We start from the raw sequence: 20,952 nt of genomic DNA on the forward strand, positions 1-20,952 counted from the left end.
TATCAATATTTTCACTGATGAAGACTTTTTACCAGCTTCAGTAACAGAACAAGAAATTGAAATTGACACGGTTGATCTTGAAGATCCTGACCTGCGTGGAATAATCTGTTTTGAAGACAGATCGCTGGAAAACTTTCAACTTCCTCTTTCAGAAACAATGGGTAATGAAGCCACCAACGCAACTATTCCAGGAAATCCTAATCCTGTCTCTTCCAGCTCCTCAGATGGAATACGTTCCACGGCTCCTTTGAAACATCCTACAACTCTGCTTTCCGCTTCTTCTGATGGAAGCATACAAAAGTCTGCCCTGGACAATGCAACATTTGAGGCTTCAACTTCCGATAAGGTGACTGCTCCCGGTAATTCTATCCCTGGACCATCTTCCGTTGATAGAACAAGTAACAGAGCTGCACTGCAACACTTTGAGCCTGGAACTTCTAATTCTGATCAGTCACCCGTGTCTCCCTATGATATTATTCCACTTCCGAAAATAGGCCTAAGTGTTAAAAGAAACCGTACAGGAAGAAGTCTAAAATCGACTCTTCTCACTTCAACACCACACAAGGAACGACTTGAAGAACTACGACAGAGGAAGGTAGATCAAGAGAAAAATGTCTACAAACCAAAACAATCCAAAAAGAGACTCTTTCAAAATACTGGTAATCCGAAAAAGAAAATTGGTGAAGAACTGTCATCATCTGAATCAGAATCTCAATTTTCTCTTCACGAGAGCAGTGACGACTATGAATTTTCACTAACCCTATCCAGTGGTGAATCGGAAATTGAGAACGACAATATTCCAGCTGAGCTTGCAGTCGGTGACTTTGTTGTGGTCAAAGTGTATGGAAAAGCGAAATCATTCCGTTTATACGTGGCTAAAATAATAGAAGTTGACGTTGATGGCTACATAGGTGTCTTCTATAAAAGGGTTTCTCGCACCATGCGATTCAAGGAAACGGTTGAACAATCATTCTTTCATAAAGACGACGTTGTGAGGAAATTGTCCAAACCGATTGAAAGCACTTCAACTCGTTTCAAAGATATGATAGGTTTTAAGACTGATCTGAGTGATTTGTTTCTGTTCTAAAGTTTTTTGTTCAATTTCTAATGTTATTTAAGTATCGAGACCTACTTGTCAATTTAAAATACACGAATAAAACTATTTTATGTATTATGGTAACTATAACACAGTTTAATACAGTAAAAATACCAAAAAGTTTTGTAACAATTTTGTTTTTTCTGTGTGGGGAAACAATCCGCATTATAATTCACTTGCGGATTTTTACCCCATGCAATGGGGCAAAGGTCCGAAATTGCATGGGTCCATAAAATCAAATTCCCACTCAAACACAGTAACTTTGCAGGTTCTAAAATTGATGTTCAATGTAGCTGAATAAATAAAGTATCAATTTGTGGCATTTCGAGTTTCGAAATTAAAGACCATAAATCGAGAAAAGAAAAAACGTGAAAACTGCGGATCTTTGCCCCCACCTACCCTAATATATATTCATATTCATATTCATTTTATTTCGTCTTTATGATCATACATATTGCACGAATTCGTGCGTATGAATAAGACTCGTCAGGGTATAAAAATAGATAAACATACATAGTTCTAACATACAAATAGAAATTAATTGAAATACCATGCTACGTCTACTATATAAAACAAACACAAAAATTAGACATTTTAAATACTACCAATAATCAAACTAATTTACACACCTAGGAACATGCAGGTTAGTAAAGTAGAACTTAATGTAAACAAATGTTCCTTATCTTCTTTTAGAACTAGAAGAAAACTAACTTAGGCGGTAGGCACTATGAATATGTGTTTTAGAGAAATTTCCTTCGAAAGAAAGTTCACATAATTCATGGATTTTAAAGAACGACAACTTCACACTTATAGTTTATGAAAGAAAGAAGCGTAAGTGTATACGTCCATATGAACAGTAATGAGAAGAAAATCCTGGGAACTGTGATTATTACAGTGATATTAAATATGGAGTTGACATTGTTGACGAAACAGGTACAGAATATTCTGCAAAAGCTGCATCACGCCTGATGGGAGTTGCTATTTAGTTTAATATGTTGATGGGTTCGAAAAAACCATAGTACAGTGGTCACAAAAATATACTTGTTTCCTTTACTTTGTACCGAATTGTATAATAGATTGTGATTCTATTTGGTCCATATTATATAACTGAATACGTTGAGCTATTGGCTCATACTTTTTTTAGTCCATATATCATTGAGATCTTCGTATGATTTCTTTTGTGGGGAATCTGGCCAAGGAATATCCGTCAACTGTTCAAATGCCGTATTGCCCATTGCTGCCAATAACGTTGGGGCCTGTTTTTCTTTTTCTGCCGAAGCAGCTATCTTTTTTCCCATAATTGTTCAAATTTCTTAAGGTAACTTTGATGTTACTTGTATCTATATCAAAAGGTTTAAGAGCCCCCATGACGGCGAAATTAAAATACCGCTAATTTTACAGTAATTATTTGATATCTTCAAATAGATCAAAGATAATTGAAAAGTGGAACAAGAGCTCACTAGACAATATTATTTTACATGTGATACCGTTATCACGACTCACTTATCTGTTTTCGATTTCCAGCCATTTAGAAAATCGAAATTTATTTTCATGTTTTTAAATGGCTGCACACGGAAAGCTACTAGGTGACTCGTGATAATGGTCTCTCATGCAAAATAATATTCTTTAGCGCTCTCTTGTTTCACATTTTCATTATATTTTATCCATTTTAAGATATCACGTAAGTCCTGTAAAATTAGCGGTATTTTAATTTCGCAGTGATTAGGCCTCTTAAACAATGATAACTGTCCGTTACAGTTCAATTTGAAGCGTAAGTTCACTTTAATAAACGTTACAGCAATGTTTTTGTTTTAAGCTGAGGTATAATTCTCTACTGAATTAATGTTGAAGATACTTGCGTTATTCAAGTTCTTTTATTCTAAAGCTAAGTTCTCATAGAATCTTACAAGTATTTAACTATCACTCCACATTGTACATTCAGAATCATCAATATTAAATCTAACCACCATAATTTGTTTCTAAAACCAACCCAGATATTCAACTATTTTTCACAGACTATCAAGGTTTAGTGTTCAGTCGCCATTAAGAAAACCCATCAACATATTAAGCTAAATAGCAACTCCCAACAACGCCGACAGTCAGTACATGGATTCTTCCAATGTCCTTGATTAAATTACTAGCAACGCAGTTATCATGTACACCTCTGAAATAGGGTTGAAAACCTTTCTATTTAGAAATCAGCAGAAAAGTTTCGTGTTAATAAACTTGAATCAAAAACAGCAAACACGTAATTCCGCCACCTATCACAAGGAGCAAACCTCAAATCATAAGGTGTGAAAGATAGGAAGACGATATAAAAAGATCAACACAAAACATTCTTGCAACGTGTGCGTAAAGATGATTTGAAACATTTGTGTACATATAACAAAGCTTTCTGTTTTGATTGTGCAGAGAACAGATAAAGGGTGAAAAAATTGTATTGAGGAGGACCATATTGTTGTATGCGATATTCGTGACAATCATATATAATATTTGCATTTTGCAGAATATCATTTAGATCACTTAGAAAATTTCTTGTAAGAGCTAACAATACACCGAAAATAATAATAATAATAATAATTAACTAACTCTGTGGCCTATGGAACCCGGAAATGCAGTGCCGCGTTCACAGAAGCTCTCCATTGACTTCTATCCTTAGCCAACTGGATCCAGTTTCTACTTTGTATTCCTATTTCTGCAAGATTCATCATAATATTGTCCTCTCATCTACGCCTAGGTCTTCCTGATGGTCGTTTTCCGATTGGATTTCCAGTTAAATCTTTCAAAGGGCTCCTACTTTTTTCCATTCTGGCTACATGACCTGAGCCTTCTAGATTTCATGATCCTAACAATGCTTGGTAAACGGTATAAATTACGTAGTTCGTCGTTTTAATATTTCCGTCACCTCCCATTCCCATTTCGAATATTCGTCTCAGGATTTTGTTTTCAAATACTTTGTCTACGTTATTCTCTCAGAGTAAGCGAGTATGTTTCGCATCCATACAGAACACAAGGCGTGATTATCGTTTTATATATTCTAAGCTTCAGTAGTAATAATATAAAATTTTAATTATTTATTTTCGTTATTACTGTGGATATTCATTATGTAATTGTATTGGTTAAATTGAAGTTTATCGTCCCGTTCAATACTGATGCTATGAGACGTGGACCTACTACAGCTTAATGTAGGACCCAAACCACATGATTCGTGGCTAAGCGGTTAGCATACGTGCCTTTGGCGTGGGAGACCCGGGTTCGATTCCCGGCGGGAGCTCACGTGGTTCGGATTCCACGTTAATCAGTAGGTCCACGTCTCATATAGCCTCGCTGCTGAACGGAACGTTAAACTCAAAGTCAACTCAACTCAACCAAACCACACATGAGCTTCCAGCGGGAATCGAACCAAGGTCTTCGCGCAAAAGACGTGTACGCATCTATATAGCAATCAGGGAGTTCTTGTGTAATTTTAGTTTTGGTGGTTACAGTTTGTACCGTGGCTAGAACCTGTGTTTCGATATAAGAGGTAGAACTTGTGTTTATCTAAATTCAGTGTAATAAGTATGAATTGTACAATACTATATCTTAATAGGTTCCGTTATCCCTCTTGATTATGTAAATGCTTGGCGAATGTGGTGAGAGAGACACCAGTCCCTACACAAACCAATTACAGATCGACCTTCGTAGTTGTGTAAGTTGTTAAAATAACGGTTCCTCAGTTGTTAATTGTATTTAATTTACGTCATTCTACTCGGGTTTGAATCCGAGGACTTGCATATCGTGAAAATGCAATACACTGTGTCCATATAAATACTATCATATTTTGAAGTGGTATTTTGTCGCTTTGAATAATCATATTTAAATGAAACTGGTTACATTTGAAAGTAAAACTCACATATTTTTGTGCATGTGAACAATGAACGACAGTGTACAACAATGGACGGGATCAAACAGAAAAAGTTAATTCACTCATATTTATTTTGTAATAAGTCGATATGGGTTCATTGTTGGATATTTAGGAGCAGTTGCTGCTTGATTATTTCCCCAATTGGAAGAAGAAGGCAATGGCTTTATTTTCGAACAAGATGGAGCATTTACATGTTCGGGAACAACTGAATAAGCAGCTTCCAGGAAGATGGATTGGACGTGCCAGAAATTGGGAGGGGCGCGGTGGCTCAGTGGTAGAGCGTTCACCTCCGGTAGTTGGGGTCCTGGTTCGATCCCAGCTCGCGCCTTTGGTCTTTGTGGTGGACAAACACCGTACTCGTGGGTTTTCTCGGAGTTCTCCCGTTTTCTCCCACTTTCTTCATTTCACTCTTCTGTCATCATCACCGTCTCCTTTAGCCTTACCGGCATAACCGTTGAACGTAAAACTTAAAGATTTCAGATTTCAAGGAATTAGGATAATGTCTTCTACAAGTGGCCGCCGAGGTCGCCTGACTTGAAGTCTGTGACTTGTACCCTCGTGCTGCCATCCAGAGCATTTCATCAAATATGTTGGAGCACGTGGCGTAAATGGGAATATATTTGAGTTTTTCTTTCAAATGTGACCAATTTCATTTGATGTAATACCACTTTTAAAGTATGATAGTACTTTTATGGACACGCTTTTTTAACATGCAATATTTCGTACAGAACGCCAGCATCTAGCCAAGAGGGTGCGAAACCAGCGACAGTTTCACATATGAATATTAAAATATGTATGAAATTTTATATTCACGATGTATATTTTTATTCTTTCCCAGATGATGTATTTGAGTACAAAACCACCATGCGTGAGAAAGGAATAAACTGGGATCGAAAAGTTGCAAATGGCAAAACTTACACACAGATTCTGTTAGACATTCTACAGGAAGAAGAATTTCTACATCTTTTATATAGTGACAAACCGAAGTCAGAAACATGGGGAGAGATTGTACATGAAATGGCCAAACGGGGTGCTCCGATACCAGGAAACACGGAAGAAGCTTTGTCTAAATGTTCCAGCAAGTGGTATAACCTAAAATCGACGTGTTTGAGACACAGCAGAGGTATTCCTATAGCCAAGAATAAAATGCATAATCTCCCGTACTACGATCGTGTGATGGAAGTAATAGTTCTAGCTTCTAAACTGTCGCTGCCTCTTAAAAGAAAGAAAGGAAAGCCCCTATTACATTTGAATAGTACGGTTAAGGTGAATCAGAATTCACGTTTAGAAGCTGATGATAGTGCAATTACGAGTGCTAATAGTAGTGGCTCAGTACCTTCTGTAATCTCCAGAGAGAACTATGTAAAGCGTAAGTACACTTTAATTTTATTTTGATTATACTGGTAGCACGCTCAAGAGGTCTATGGTATAAAGCTGGTGATTGCGGGTTCGAATTCTATCCACGATATGAACATTAAGTATTGTCTTTTCATTTCTCATTTTTCATAGTTTCCTTTAGCCTAGGGGAAGAAACCTGTAATGTAAAACTCAAAAATAACATAATATAATTTATAAGGAGTGTTCAAATAAAAAGGTACGAAACATCGTACAAACTAAAGTGGTCGAAATAAGAATATGCCGCTTAGGAATAACGTAGTGTGACATCTAGGGAAGAGAATATAGTTCCGGCGTGGTTGTGCGCATGCGCGGACGCCTCTCACATGACGAAGGACAGAATCAGACAGTTGTGTATCCCCTCCAATTGATGTGGCAGTGCGTGTGAGGAAATCATGGTCTTCATAATGAAAAATTCGACGATTAAGGAGCAGCAAGGTATTATCAGATTTCTGACTGCAGAAGGGGTGAAAGTAGCTGCTATTTATCGCCAGATGGTGGTCGTATACGGGGAGATTGTGTATCGATAAATCAATGAGAAAGTGAAGTGCCCGTTTTTGTGAAAGCCGGGAGAGTTTGAGTGATGACCTCAGATCAGGCCAGGCAAACATGATAATGACGGCAGAACTCATCAACAAGATAAATGGCCTGATGAGAAGTGGTCGGCATGTCACAATGCGAATCTTGGCAGCGATGATGGGACCAGCGTTGGGACAGTGTGGACAATTGTGCACGACAGTTTGGGTTACCGGAAGGTGTGTGCGCAATGGGTTCCAAAGATGCTCAGTGAACCGCAAAAGGAACTGCGTATGGAGGTAGCACTCCAACACCTGTTCCGGTATCATGAAGATCCCGCATTCCTGGAGCGGATCGTCGCCGGTGACGAAAGCTGGTCCCATAACTTCGAGCCAGGGACAAAGCAAGCCAGCATGCGTCGTGACCTCCCCCTAAAAAATTCAAAGCTAGGCCCTCAGCAGGCGAGGTGATGCTCACCGTCTTTTTCAACGTCCGAGGTCCGATATTCATGGAATTACTCAACTATGTTAAAAAACATTAACAGTGACGTGTATTGTGAGAAACTCCGTAGCTTACGCAAGTCCATCAAGAGCAAACTGCATGGCCTGTTCACGAAAGGAGTGATTCTGCTCCACAATAACGCTCCACCACACGCCTCCCAGGTCTCACAAAGTGGACAAGTTCAAGTGGGAGCTTGAGCATCCGCCCTACATTCCGGACATGTCGCCGTGCGACATCTATCTGTTTGGTCCGCTAGAAAAAACATCTCAAAGAAGCGCTTCAACTCGGACAATGAAGTGAAGAACACAGTGGAGGGAACAGGGAAAGAGTGGGATAGTTGTACTCAGGCCTCTGGTGATTCCTTTTGAATGAAGACTTCGATTATACTCACAGTGTCGTTTTGTACCTTTTCATTTGAACACCCCTAGCGTATTGATTATGGTGTGATTCTATCAGTTTTAAACGTGCGTATTTTGAAGTCAAAATTTTCAGCGATATACTTTATTGCTTAAAGTTCTTGAATATCAAGGTGACTCTGTATTTCAGTATTTGATTTATATGTGGAAAATATTCTTTTAATGTGGAAAACATACGTTTTATATAAGCTGATTTCCAAAGTTCGTTGATAGGTTAATTCGGAATATAGCACCCCTTCAGCAACGAGACTTCATGAGGCGTTGACCTCTAGTTAATGTAGGATTCGAACTACATAAGCTCCCAACGAAATCGAACCCAGGTATCACGCGCATACGCTAACCTTATAGCCATGAGGGAGTTCTTATGTTATTTTACTTTTGGCAGTTACAATTACAAGCATAGCTAAATACTGTGTTTGGGGTAAGTGGAAAGCTTCCTAATATTTAGTTTAATAAGTATGAGCTATATAATACAGGGTATCTACTGTCCTGGAAAACCTGGAATTTGTTTCTGTACCTGGAAAAAGCCTGGAATTGAACAACAAACCTGGATTTTTTTTAATATTACCTTTTTCATGCATATAATAGAAAAATCCTCACTCCTCTTAAAGGCTTATGTTTTGTGAGTGTATTGATGGCGACCACGGGAATACCTGATCTGAGTTCTGTCACTGCTTCCACTTGCTTGTGACATACTTTTTTTTTCTTCCTGTGTCAGAGTTCCCATAAACCTAGAAAGTCTTCAGGTAGAATTTCTATCCATATTTTATGTGGAAGTTCGAAAACATTTTTTGCTACGTTAACAAATCTGCAAACAAGGGAAATACTGGAAACTTTTTCCTTTAGGAAATTTTACGAAAAAGGTAAGGGACCAGTCAGGGAAAATGGTACATAAATTGGAAATCAAGGAAAATTGGGGATTTTTGCTTAGGAAGTGAAACATTCTTTTACGTTTTGCCTATTTGTTAAGAAAAGCCGATAATTGAAACACGAGAGGGATATTATCAAGGTTTATGATTCACACGTTAGTTAAAGGTGAGAACTCTGATTGCTTTTTTCAGTTACTTCAGATTTTTCTCAACTGGCCTTCTGGTAGGGGATATTAACAGGAACAACTTTTCTTTCTTTAAAAAAAATAGAGACTTGGAAAATAATATAAATAGACCTGCAAAAAGGTTGGAATTTAAAAACAAACATCTAGTAGACACCCTGTAATATTATCTCTTAACAGACCCCATTACCCCTAATTATGTCAATGCTTTGCTAGTATTGTGAGGGAAAGACAGAGAGACAACAGGCATCATAGAAACCAATTACAACCTCTCCTCGAAGTGTATGTATAGATAAGAACACAAACGGTTATAGAGAACACATAGTCCATCCGTGGGCATACAAATTGTTGAAATTCCGAGTATTCAATCATTAGTTGTGCGTTACATCATTCTACTCGCGTTTGAGTCCGAGGAGTTGAAGACCTCAAAGATTTAACTTGCAGTATTTCATACAGAAAGCAATCATCTAGCGAAGAGTTTACGAAAAATAGCAACAATTTCACATACGAATATCTAAATATGAATTAAATTTATTCACGTTGTATATTCTTATTCTTTTCCAGATTCTTCATTTGAGCCCAAAACTACCGTGCGTAAGAAAGAAAACTATTGGGATCAAAAAGTTGCAAATGGCAAAAATTACACACAGATTCTGTTAGACATTTTAAAGGAAGAAAAATATCTTTGTCTTCTACGTAGTGACAAACCAAAGTCAGAAACATGGAAAATGATTCTCCATGAAATGACTAAGAGGGGTGCTCGAATACCAGGAAAAAAGGAACAAGCTCTAACTAAATGTTCCTGGAAGTGGAATACAATGAAATGCACGTGTTTGAAACACAGCAAAGGTATTCCTATAGCCAAGAATAAGATTCATGCTCTCAGGTACTACGATGATGTGATGGAAGTAATGACTGTAGCTTCTAAACTGTCGTTTCCTGTTAGAAGAATGAAACGGAAGCATGTATTACATTTAAATGAAAGCTCATGTTTGGAAGCCGATGATAGTGGAATTGCATTTACTAACAATGATGGTTCAGTACCTTCTCCAGTCTCCAAAGAGAGCTATGCAAACGGTAAGTTCACTTTAATTGTATACTGATCACGCCGGCTGGTATGGTCGAAATATAACAGATTAAGCTAGTGATGCAAGATATATCTGTTGCTGGGTTTGAATTCAGTCCATGCAATGGGCGTTGGTATTACCCTTCTTAATTCCTTAAGTTAAAATCCCGAATCGTCTCGGGCTTTTAATTCTCACAAAAATTAAAATCATGAGAATATACGAGTATCTTACAATATTCTGTACATTGTATTTACAGCACGTATTTACACGTTTTGTTATATGATACCATTAGTTACGTTTATAGTTGCAAGATGGTAGCATAGTCCCACGCTGACAATGTCAGTTTCACAGTGAAGTGGCTGTAACTACAGACTAAGTCCAAATGTTAAAAGTGGAAAGCAAATTTTTGAGAGCTCATTGTTAGCTTTATTTATTTTTATTGATTGTTTATTTTAATGAATTAAACCTAGAGCGGTATTGGGTTGACCCATAAATGTTTGCGTTTTTTTTTTCAGTGAAAATTTTGTATGAAAAATAAAATGTGGCAATGTGTGTTATGTTATTCGATAGAGCATTATGTGTACTACAAAATGGGGTGTCAAGTCGACAGAAAAGAGCATTTTCAACACTTGCTGCTGTTTGGGTTTAATCAAGGTGCTAAAGCCACAGAAGTTGTTTGAGAAATTGGTGAAGTTTATGGCGACAAATCACTGCTTGTCTCCACTTGTTGACCAATGATGGCGAAGGAAACCGGCGGTGATCGTGGCGCGTTGATTTTTGTAGTTGAAGAAAGCACGTTGAACCCATGCGCCCAACTTTTAAGCCGTTCCGATCGAATGAAGGTGACGGTCTATCTACTGTGGGAGCAGTCTATTATCTCTGCCAATTCCCTTGTTGCTTGGCGTGGATCTTCGTGAATAAGCTGATTCAGTCGTTTCTTATCGAACTGAACGGGGCGTCCGGTGGGATGCACGTCTTTAAGGTCGAAATTGCCGTTTTTGAATCGCCTAAACCAATATTGAGCCGTCCTAAGAGGCATCGCTTCTTCCCTGTAAACTTCAGAAATCTTTCCAACAACCTCTGTCTCTTTGGCACCTCGATTAAACCCAAACAGCAACAGATGTCGAAAATGCTCTTTTCTGTCGACGTGACACTCCATTCTAATGACCTGAAAAGAACAGAAAGTACATTAGCAAAAAAACCTGAACATACAATTTTGTAGACACATAATGCCCTATCGAATATCATAAGACGCGCTGCCACATTTTATTTTTTATGGAAAATTTTCACTGAAAAAAAAGAGAAGAAAAAACGCAAACACTTACCAATTCAATAGATCAGAAAGTCTATTACTGTCAGCAGCAGGGAGAAAATGGATATTCTGGAAATTGTAAAGTGACTTATCAGAAAGCATTGTAAATCGCATGTATTTTCGTGCATAGTTTTCAAGAGTTTTCGATGGTAATTTACTTGTATATTTCCACTTCAGAAATTATTTTGCAATCTGTGTATTCCCATTTTGACGAAACGAATACATTCGGGATTTTAAATTGATTTACTTTTCATGAACTATTTGAACTAGCATTCATGGGCGTTATCTTAAGAATTACAATAGGCAATAACATTAATTGACAACGAGCATTAAAATTTTACGAATAATAATAATAATAATAAATTGAATTTTTTCGACATCTGAAAAATAAATGATAAGTTAGAGGATTAAAGTTTATTTTACTCTTAAAGGCATAAACCTGCAAAGTCTCTTGATTTTTGATTTGTAATAAAACATTTTCTTGTTTTTCTTTAGGTTAAAGTTTAGCTTACCTCGATTTTAAAGAGTAAAATGGTATTAATAAAAATGTATTGACCATCTCGCAAGAAAAATTAACATTTGTGGAAACACATTACGTACACAACGTGCATATTGTTCGATTCCAATGATATTCGCACTACAGAATGAGTGTATGTAGGGGATAGGCTGTAATTAATTTGAAGGTTATAGGACACTGACGAACACAAGGGCATACTGGTTGTGTGTATAAAGAGAGGGCGTGTGTCTAGTAGTTTGAAGATCGTCGGTAACATGATGATTGTAGTTGTAAGCAAATTCGTTGTGTGCATGTGTATGTTTGTGTATCATAATCTATCATACCAGGACGACGCCAACTAACTCCCATCTTGCAGTTTATTGATTTGAGTCTGATATATATTGGGGCTGCGAGAGGCCGGGTGATCGTTCCTCAAGATTGCAGCCCACACGGGTCATGTTTGTGGTGCATTAGTGATACGACAGGAGGGAGTTGATTTACGCAGGTGTTCTCCCGAATACCACCTGGACAAAAGGATCGTCCGAGTCATTCTAAGTAGCAGGACTTCAACCAGCAACCGTCAGCGTAATCAAACCTACTGTGGACCAACCATGTGAGCGCACAAACATTAAATAGTTGATTATTCGAGAGAGGTATGAGTTTCCTTGTTTCTTTCGCACGGTTATCTCTAACACCTCCTGATTGCAGAGAACTGTTGGGAGAGACGAGTGAAAGACGGTGTTGCTGAGCGGTAAACGTCATATCTGTCTCTGGTAGTAACAGCCGTTTGCGTATCGAAGGAACGGAAAGATATGATTTCCTCGCACTAGCCATACTCATACTTGATGGTGAAGCTACACACCCCGGTCACATCTGGTCTTTATTTTATGGCTTATGCGTCATACACTCGTGGTGTCGTTAGTCATATCCTCCGACCTTATCTGAACACTTTCAGGGACTCATCTTTCAGCAGGACAAAGCACGTTCACCTGCTACCGGGGCAACTCAACTTATTGTACTCGGTCTATTCCTTGTAAATTTTGACCTCCTGGGTCTACTATACATACGCTCACATGATGATATAGCACCTGCTCACGACTCGAAATCGGTTAACAACCATCATTCAAGATTGTATCCCTTTCTTGTGACTTTTGCAAGATGCAAATATATCAGTTCCTCCATTTCACAGTAATTACAGGCCTTCTCCGAACACTTACGTATTTTCCTTTTCTTAATTTCACTTTTCAGCAAACCCTTTCTGTTCTTCGAAACTGTCCCAATAGCAAGCATTTTATGTCCTCATAATTTGAGAATGATAACAATACTATTGTAGTATCAATCCATGTACAACACATGTTTCTTTTAGAGATAACCTCAACAAAATTGATCCTACTCGCTACGTATATTTCCTAGGAAATTCCTGTGTACATCTCGCACTTCATCAAATATCATGTTTCAGCGTCTGATAGAACATAACCCATGTTTCTTCGGTTTATTTTATTTAGATATCGTGAAAGAAAAGAAACCTTAAAATTGACAAATTTCTTCGTTAATAATAAGGCTTTTATCCGAATAAAGCCTTTCCTTACATTTGTCTACAATACTATCGAAGACGGAAATATTTTACGAAGGATCAAACTTTCCTCTGTACCAGCAGCATTGTCATGTCAATTTTATTTTAAGAAATAGGGTAATCAAACTGTATACCTGAAAAATCGAAAGATGTCAGCGTATATTCGTGTAGCGTTGAAACTAATGGAATCTCTGTCACGCCTACTAATGGAATCTTCGTGCTTCGTTCACTGAGGAAAAAAAAATCACACATTTCTATTAAGATAAATATTGTATGTTCTTGAAAATTTGATCTAATATATTCGAGATGTCCTACGAGCGTTGTGTTGGAATCACTGTCATTACCTTCCCTGTAAACCAACTTGGAGAGAAATTCGTTCATTCCTTCTTAAGTGTGTTTCCACCAGAGTATTGTTTGGACTTTCTCTTTCCTTTTGTATTAAAATATTAGGGCAGTCCTTCTCAAGCTTTATTTATTTATTTAACACAATTCTTGATACAGTTTGCGTTTGAATCAACAATAAAATGGTAGAGGAAGTTTAGGAAATCGACGAAGTTTTACATGTACAGGGTGAAAAAAACGAGGTCATTTTGAAAAATAAATAAATTTATAAAAACATTTTTTAAATTTTTTAATCTTTTAATAGTGAAAATAATGCCATTTTAGAATACACACACAAAAAAATCACAAGCTGCCAAATCAGGGGATCTGGAAGGCCGTTGAATGTTACCATTTTTCGAAATTACACGTTTCCCAAACAATTGGCATACAGCAGCCATCGATATTCATGCTTTGTAGGACGTTGATCCATCTTGTTGAAACCAGACTGTGTCAATAATGTGTGGAATTCTGTTTATTTGTTGCACAACAAAAATTTCAAGCATGGCCACTTAACGAATCTATGTGACTGTAAGCGCATGGCCATTCTCGTCCTCAAAACAATAAAGACCCATCACACCGTATGATGACATAGCACACCACACAATAACTCTTTTGTTGTGCTCTGGTGCTGGTGTAGCTCTCTAGGACTGTGTTCTGCGCGTGACGGCGGAATTTTCTACGTGTCCCCTCCACACTGTCATTGTTCTTGTAAAACGCTTTGATCACGAAAGCACGTTGCGCACCACTCAAAGAATTCATGATAACTAAATGGCAGGGTGTCGTTAACAGGCTGGCATATGATATTCAGTGTTACCGAACTCCCATTGTTGCCAACACAGCTTTTCGTATTTCCCGTTTCTTTGAATTACCCTATACAATCGTAATATTCGCTTGTTAACTTGGGTTTGCCGTGGGAAATCTCAGAATGGAAGAATATCGGATTCGAACACGTGACCTCTGGATTTTGAAACAAGAACCTACGTCTCTTCAGTAAAGTTTATGATTAAGGTAAGAAATTGGGAGGAAGAAAGGTACCGTTGGTATAATGAAACGAGTCCCCCCTCTAGCCCCCTTCCCCTCTTACAGTTAGTGACAGCGGAACGCCTATCTACGTATTAGAATATTAATACTCAAAGTTTCAAAAGTTGTCGCTCTTTGTCCCGAGACCAACACAATTTTTCTTTCCCTTGTTACTGGCAATACTGTAGTTAGCCAGTCAATAGGTTGCTACTAAATTATAAAACAAAGTCGTGTATGTACAACCATGTACATATCAGTATCTGATCATATTACATAATATGCTACGACACCATTGTATCAAATTTTGAAATTTTAAAGAGCATGAAAATTACATATCGTGAATGAAACTTAAAGATGTTTTCTGTTGGTTTTACAAGTGCAGCTCCTATGAAGAACAACGTCCTTTGTCAAACAAAACAAGGATAGCTGCATCACAAGATCCAATCCTTGTCGCACTGCGCCAACTAGTGGTTTCACAAATAAAGAATTAATGACGTTTCGGCGCTCTTTACCCCTTGTAGCTTGTTGTCGCACGTCAGTATATATTCTTCTCGCACTTTTATTTAGCCTACACGAAATGCTCCAACTGCAACTCTGTGAATGTCACTCATCGTTCCATTTCTTTTATTTTTAATGGGTGCTGAGTTCCAGGCCAAAAGAAAGCGTCCAATTACATATGGCATTCGGATGGTGAAACACGACATTGGCCAGCGTGCCACTCAAGTCCTTCTTCAAATCCTCAAGGAAGAGACGTTCCAAGAAATCCTGACGAATGAGAGTATTCCCAAGAACGAAAGATGGAAAAGGATCAACGTAGAAATGATTAAAAGGGGGATCAAGGATTCTCAAAAGGATCTAATTTGTTCACAATGGGAAATCCTGAAACAGGACTACTTGTACTTTAAAAACAGTGTGGCAGAAGGAGGCGGAAGCTACGATACCCAACCAGAGTATGCGGACCAAATCGCTCAAATTCTTTCAGTGGAGGAAAAGGTAGCTTCACGCTCTCAAACTTCCAGTGAAACATTGCCGACAGTAGCTGAACGAAATGTGGATCCGGCTGATGTCAGTATTGATCCAATTCCTATTGAATTTATAAAATGTGAAATGGAAGACTCGCCAAGTAAGTATAAATTCTTCTTTGATATGTGTATTTTGCCATTTTATATTTATTTGTCTTACTAATTTGTAGATTTTTCGCAGATATTACATTTGGCAATACGAGCAATAATAATAATAATAAAGATTAGTAGTATAATTTATTCAAGAAACGTTCAGTACCGCATGTAAACAAATACACGTGGTGATTGTTTCATTTTGGTAAAACTGCCTTGGAACATCCATGCGGCCGAAGAAAATAGTCCATTATTAAGTAAGCCGTTTTTCAATGTTTTTGTTGCTTATAAGGCTCATTAGCGGAAACGCAATTTCCTTACAATTAAAAACGGTAAGAGAAACAACACTGTATCTAAGGACTAAATTGAACTAATGCAATAAAAGAGAATACGCGTGTGTAGAAAATGGCTTTGACCCACCTTGTGAAAGACGTTTGGAAAGGTTAAAATAACAAAAGAAATGAAATAAAGGTACTTAGTAGTTAAGCATATTAGTAAAAATCGTTTGAAAAGGTTAAAATAACAAAATAAATTAAATAAAGGTACTCAGTAGTTAGGCATGTTAGTAAAAAAACGTGTGAAAAGGTTAAAATAATAAAAGAAATGAAATAAAGGTACTTAGAAGTTAAGCAACTCAGTAGAAAACGTTTAAAAAGGTTAACATGAAAAAAACGAAAATTGTTCCGTACAATAAAACACGTACCCATTTTATTCCAGACAATAAAGAAAAAAACAAGAAAAAAAATAGATTGACGAACTATGAAACTTGACATGTTTACGAGTTAACATTTTTTTAAAGTCAATTTCGTGTTTTTTTCTTTTTTTTCAAACTTGCTGTTCTTAATGATAAGCAAATCTATAGTTGCTAAGGTTACAGTTACTAATTCAGCACACTTATCCCTTATATATTCCCTCAGTAAGATTAAAACAAATTCACTATTTTTTTTAAACTCATCCCTAATTCCGCAATTAACTTCACTAAATCTAAGAAACCCTAGAACTCTACTCAAGTCGGTATATGGAACATTCCATGTCAAGTGGCAACCAAACAAATGGCAAAATCTGACCTGACCATCTTAGATTTTTGTAAAACTTGGTGCACAACTTTATTACAGTGGGAGATGAAAAAATCCCAAATATTACCTCTCTCCTCCTGAAAGTGTCCCCATACAGGGTGTTCAAAAATGCCCCAAAACGGCATTTTTTCAGTTACAGTGATTATTAGAAATTGTTATAAAATGGTTAATGTGTGCACTAGAGACGTGGAACAAACACCATTGGGAAGGATAAAGATTGCTCTACAAGTTGTACTACATTGAAAAACCTATAAAATAAAAAATAACACTTTAAAGTTCAAATTAAGATTTGAATTTCGCATAGAAATGTCCCTCTGAATTTGTTCAAAATTGTCCAGATTGTAGTCTCATATGTGTACTAAAACACCACAAAGTTGTATTTTGGGCACTCAATGCGATCTGATTCAAAATTCAACATAACCAAGCATTGCACGATATTGACCATGTGAATATACTTGTTCAGATCGATAACCATTTACCTGGAGCTATTTACTGTTTACCCATTCGGCTGAGACCTCCAGTTGACAGAGTGCCAAGGAGAGTCTATCTTAATGAAAGGAATGGACTGTAAAAGAAAAAGAAAAGAAAGGAAGGCGTTGGTTATTCGGGTCAGCAGTAAAGGTATTGTTTGCAGTGTTACCAACCCGGCACAGTAAATCTATACCTGGTAAGATTTTATAAATAATAATATGAGAATGAAATCAAAGTGGGCCTACGGCACTGAAAGCACGATAACTGATTATTATTGTCCGTTGGGCATGACTGGGGATCTACGGTGCAAGATGAACAAAAAAATAGAAGAATCCAAAATTTCCAGGAGGGGATAGGCACAATATTTTGACTTTACTGGTTGACGGTATTGGCTCCATCATAATAAAAATAACAAAACGACGCACACACACGCTTACGCAAGCATAACCACGAAACAGGTAAGAGAAAGAACTAGAAAAATACAGTAAACTGCACAGGCACAATCGTATATGTACTATAGAGAAAGACAATATCTGAAGTTCTCCAGCGGGTTGTTGGCGCGATCAACCGAATGTCGAAGCGCCTAAAACACAATGCTAGACTGCATTTACAATGCGCGCGCTCTGTTCACTGCGTGACATCATCACCTGACCAGAATGTATTGCTGACCTGGGACCAATTTACGTAAGCCGGCAACTATGTTTAAACTTCCAATCTTCTTTCTCTCGCTCCCAGAGGAGAAAACGAACACATACACACACATACCCATTTTTCGTAATGGACTCTTCTACTTCTGTGATGCGCAGAAGTGTCGAGGGACCTAATGTCCGAGGGTAAACAGTACCTGCAGCATCAAAGGAATTTATATTCATTTTCATTTGTCTCTTGATGTATTCATATGAATTTACACAATTATCCACTTTTTGAGTTATTTAGAGAGGTATTACGTTTCCAAACAGTACTTAATGCAGGTACTGTTAGTTAGTATGGATGTTTCTAAATTTATGTTGGCTACATTGATACATGTTAGTTTCATTCCTTTGTTTCAGGATTGCTATTACAGAACATATTATGAAAGGGAGGGATATATTTTCCTCCCTTTCACAATATTTGTATCAAATGTGTTACGAAACACAATGACAGTGCTCACAATCCTTTCACACACTTTCAGCACAAACAATTAGTCAATAAATTCTTTTTCCTATTCCAATTATCCACTTCCACATATCTGTGACAGCAATCCTGAAACAAAGGAATGAAAATAACATGTATCAATGTAGCCAATATAAATTTAGAAACATCCGTACTGACTAACAAGAATAATGACTTGTATTGACTACTGTTCGGAAACGTAACACCTCTCTAAATAACTCGAAAGGTGGATAATTGTGTAAATTCAAATGACTACATCAAGAAACAAATCAAATTGAATATAAATTCCTTTTATGCTGCAGGTAAATAACTCCAGGCAAATGGTTATCGATCTGAACACAGATATTCACATGGTCAATATCGTGCAATGCTTGCTTTATGTTGAATTTTGAGTCAGATCCCATTGAGTGCCCAAAATACAACTTTGTGGTGTTTTAGTACACATATGAGACTACAATCTGAACAATTTTGAACAAATTCAGAGGGACATTTCTATGCGAAATTCAAAATTCAAATCTTAATTTGAATTTTCGAAGTGTTATTTTTTATTTTATAGGTTTTTTTAATATAGTACAACTTGTAGGGCAATCTTTAAGCTTTTCAATGGTGTTTGTTTCACGACTGTAGTGCACATATTAATCATTTTATAATAATTTTTAATAATCACTGTAACTTAAAAAAAAGCAATTTTTTGACATTTTTAAACACCCTGTATGGAGACACTTTCAGGGGGAAGAGGTAATATTTGGGAATGTTTCATCTTCCACTGTAATAAAGTTGTAGACCAATTTTTACACAAATCTGAGATGGTCAAGTCTGATGACTTGTTGATTTGACATGGAATGTCCTATATCTATTTGACAGTTACTGATAAACAAATACATATAATATAGGATTAGAGAAAAAGAATTCCGAAACGGCAAATTACACACACACACACACACACACACACACATATATATATATATATATATATATATATATATATATATATATATCGTGAACCTCAAAAATGTGCACAAACTCCGGAATGTGATTCCTGACATCAATAGAAAACAAAAAGTCCTCTTGCATGTTGTCGAATTCCTCGTTGGATACGAGTGATCGGGGTGCCAACTTGGAGTCGACATTCGAATCCTGACAATTGCAACGGAACAAAAAGATATACACAGACTGCGGGAAGTGATTTGTGATGCTATGAACATCAACAAAATGGTACATTAGGCAGTTGCGCAGACAGAGATAGTTTGTGAACATTAATTTTTTCTACTAATGTATATAAAATATAAGATGAGTACATACTTTTGTAATTAAATAATTCCGAAATCCTGTTTTATATATGTGTATAAAGATTTTTAAATAATGTAACTGAGTGTTTGTGTTGCAGGGAACTGGGAAGATATATCCGACTCACTCTCGTCAGAAACCTTCTGGAACTCTCCAATCTACGGAGGACAAACACCGTCTGCAATATTATTAAGTATTCTAAAAGAGGAGAGGATTCAGCTGTTAATGAATACAAACGAATCATCGGAGGAAGTGTGGCAGGCAGTAGCCAGTGAAATGAACGAAAGAGGTGTACCCGAAATGAACCAAATGTCAGCAGGTGCCAGTTGTCAAACAAAGTGGAGGACTCTAAGATGTAATTATATGAAATACAACGCACTCAAAAGAGAAGCAGGAAACATTGATGTTGAACCTGTACAGTACGCGAATGAGATACGTGAAGTGTTGCGTGCGGAACATAAAATAATCATGCAGTCATTATATGACAATACACAAGAAAATCCAGTTACACTTGAATCTTCGTCCGTTTCTTTGCTGCCTTCGAACGTTCCACAGGCCACGGAAGAAGGAAATAATAGCTGCGAGGACAATAGCGCTAGCAGTGGAAGCACATGTGGTAGGCAATGTGCGTGTAAGTCATTGATGATAGCAGTGCGTAAAAATTCCGAAAAGATAAAGGCTCTAGAGAGAATGTTAAGTAATATGCCTCAAACTCAGAAAAATAACAGACGAGCTTTGAGTTCAGTTCCAAAATTAAAACCTATGATGTTTAAATCTATAAAATTAAAACCTATAAATTTGAAGAAAAAAAGAAGCTCAAACCGTGAAAACTTGAAATCCAGCAGCGAAACACATTCGTGCAGATGGTGTTAGTGCAGTGGTTTATTTTTGAACGCACTAGAAATGCTAGAGTGAATTTTTATCCTTCAATTTTCTGTGATATTCACTTAAACACTTCTCTGTGTGTCTTTTATGTTGTTCATGAATCATTCGTACAGATAGTTAAAACAAATAAAGTAAGGATAAAAACAGGAAGGTAAAAGATCATGTTGCAGATTGTTACCCATGTCACAAGGATATATTGTCTTAGTAGGGGAACCACTACTTGCATACCCAAGCATAA

At 37.1% G+C, this 20,952-nt stretch overlaps 1 protein-coding gene across 1 annotated transcript; it reads left to right on the top strand.

Moving 5' to 3' along the window:
* The first annotated feature begins 15,370 nt into the window (after positions 1 to 15,370).
* On the top strand, positions 15,371 to 20,735 carry LOC145690963 (uncharacterized). Its single transcript, XM_081766432.1, has 2 exons — positions 15,371 to 15,851; positions 19,930 to 20,735. Exons 1-2 carry the CDS (start codon positions 15,416 to 15,418, stop codon positions 20,700 to 20,702), a joined length of 1,209 nt encoding a protein of 402 aa, XP_081622558.1. The 5' UTR covers positions 15,371 to 15,415; the 3' UTR covers positions 20,703 to 20,735.
* The last annotated feature ends 217 nt before the right edge of the window (positions 20,736 to 20,952 follow it).

This window comes from Thermobia domestica, chromosome 7 (assembly GCF_964235325.1).
Source record: "Thermobia domestica chromosome 7, izTheDome1.hap1.1, whole genome shotgun sequence".
Classification (NCBI taxonomy): Eukaryota; Metazoa; Arthropoda; class Insecta; order Zygentoma; family Lepismatidae; genus Thermobia; species Thermobia domestica.

Coding starts and splice junctions, on each gene's coding strand:
- LOC145690963 (XM_081766432.1), top strand. CDS start 15,416: ATGGTGAAACACGACATTGGCCAGCGTGCCACTCAAGTCCTTCTTCAA. Junction 15,852..19,929: donor TGAAATGGAAGACTCGCCAA/GTAAGTATAAAT, acceptor TTTGTGTTGCAG/GGAACTGGGAAGATATATCC.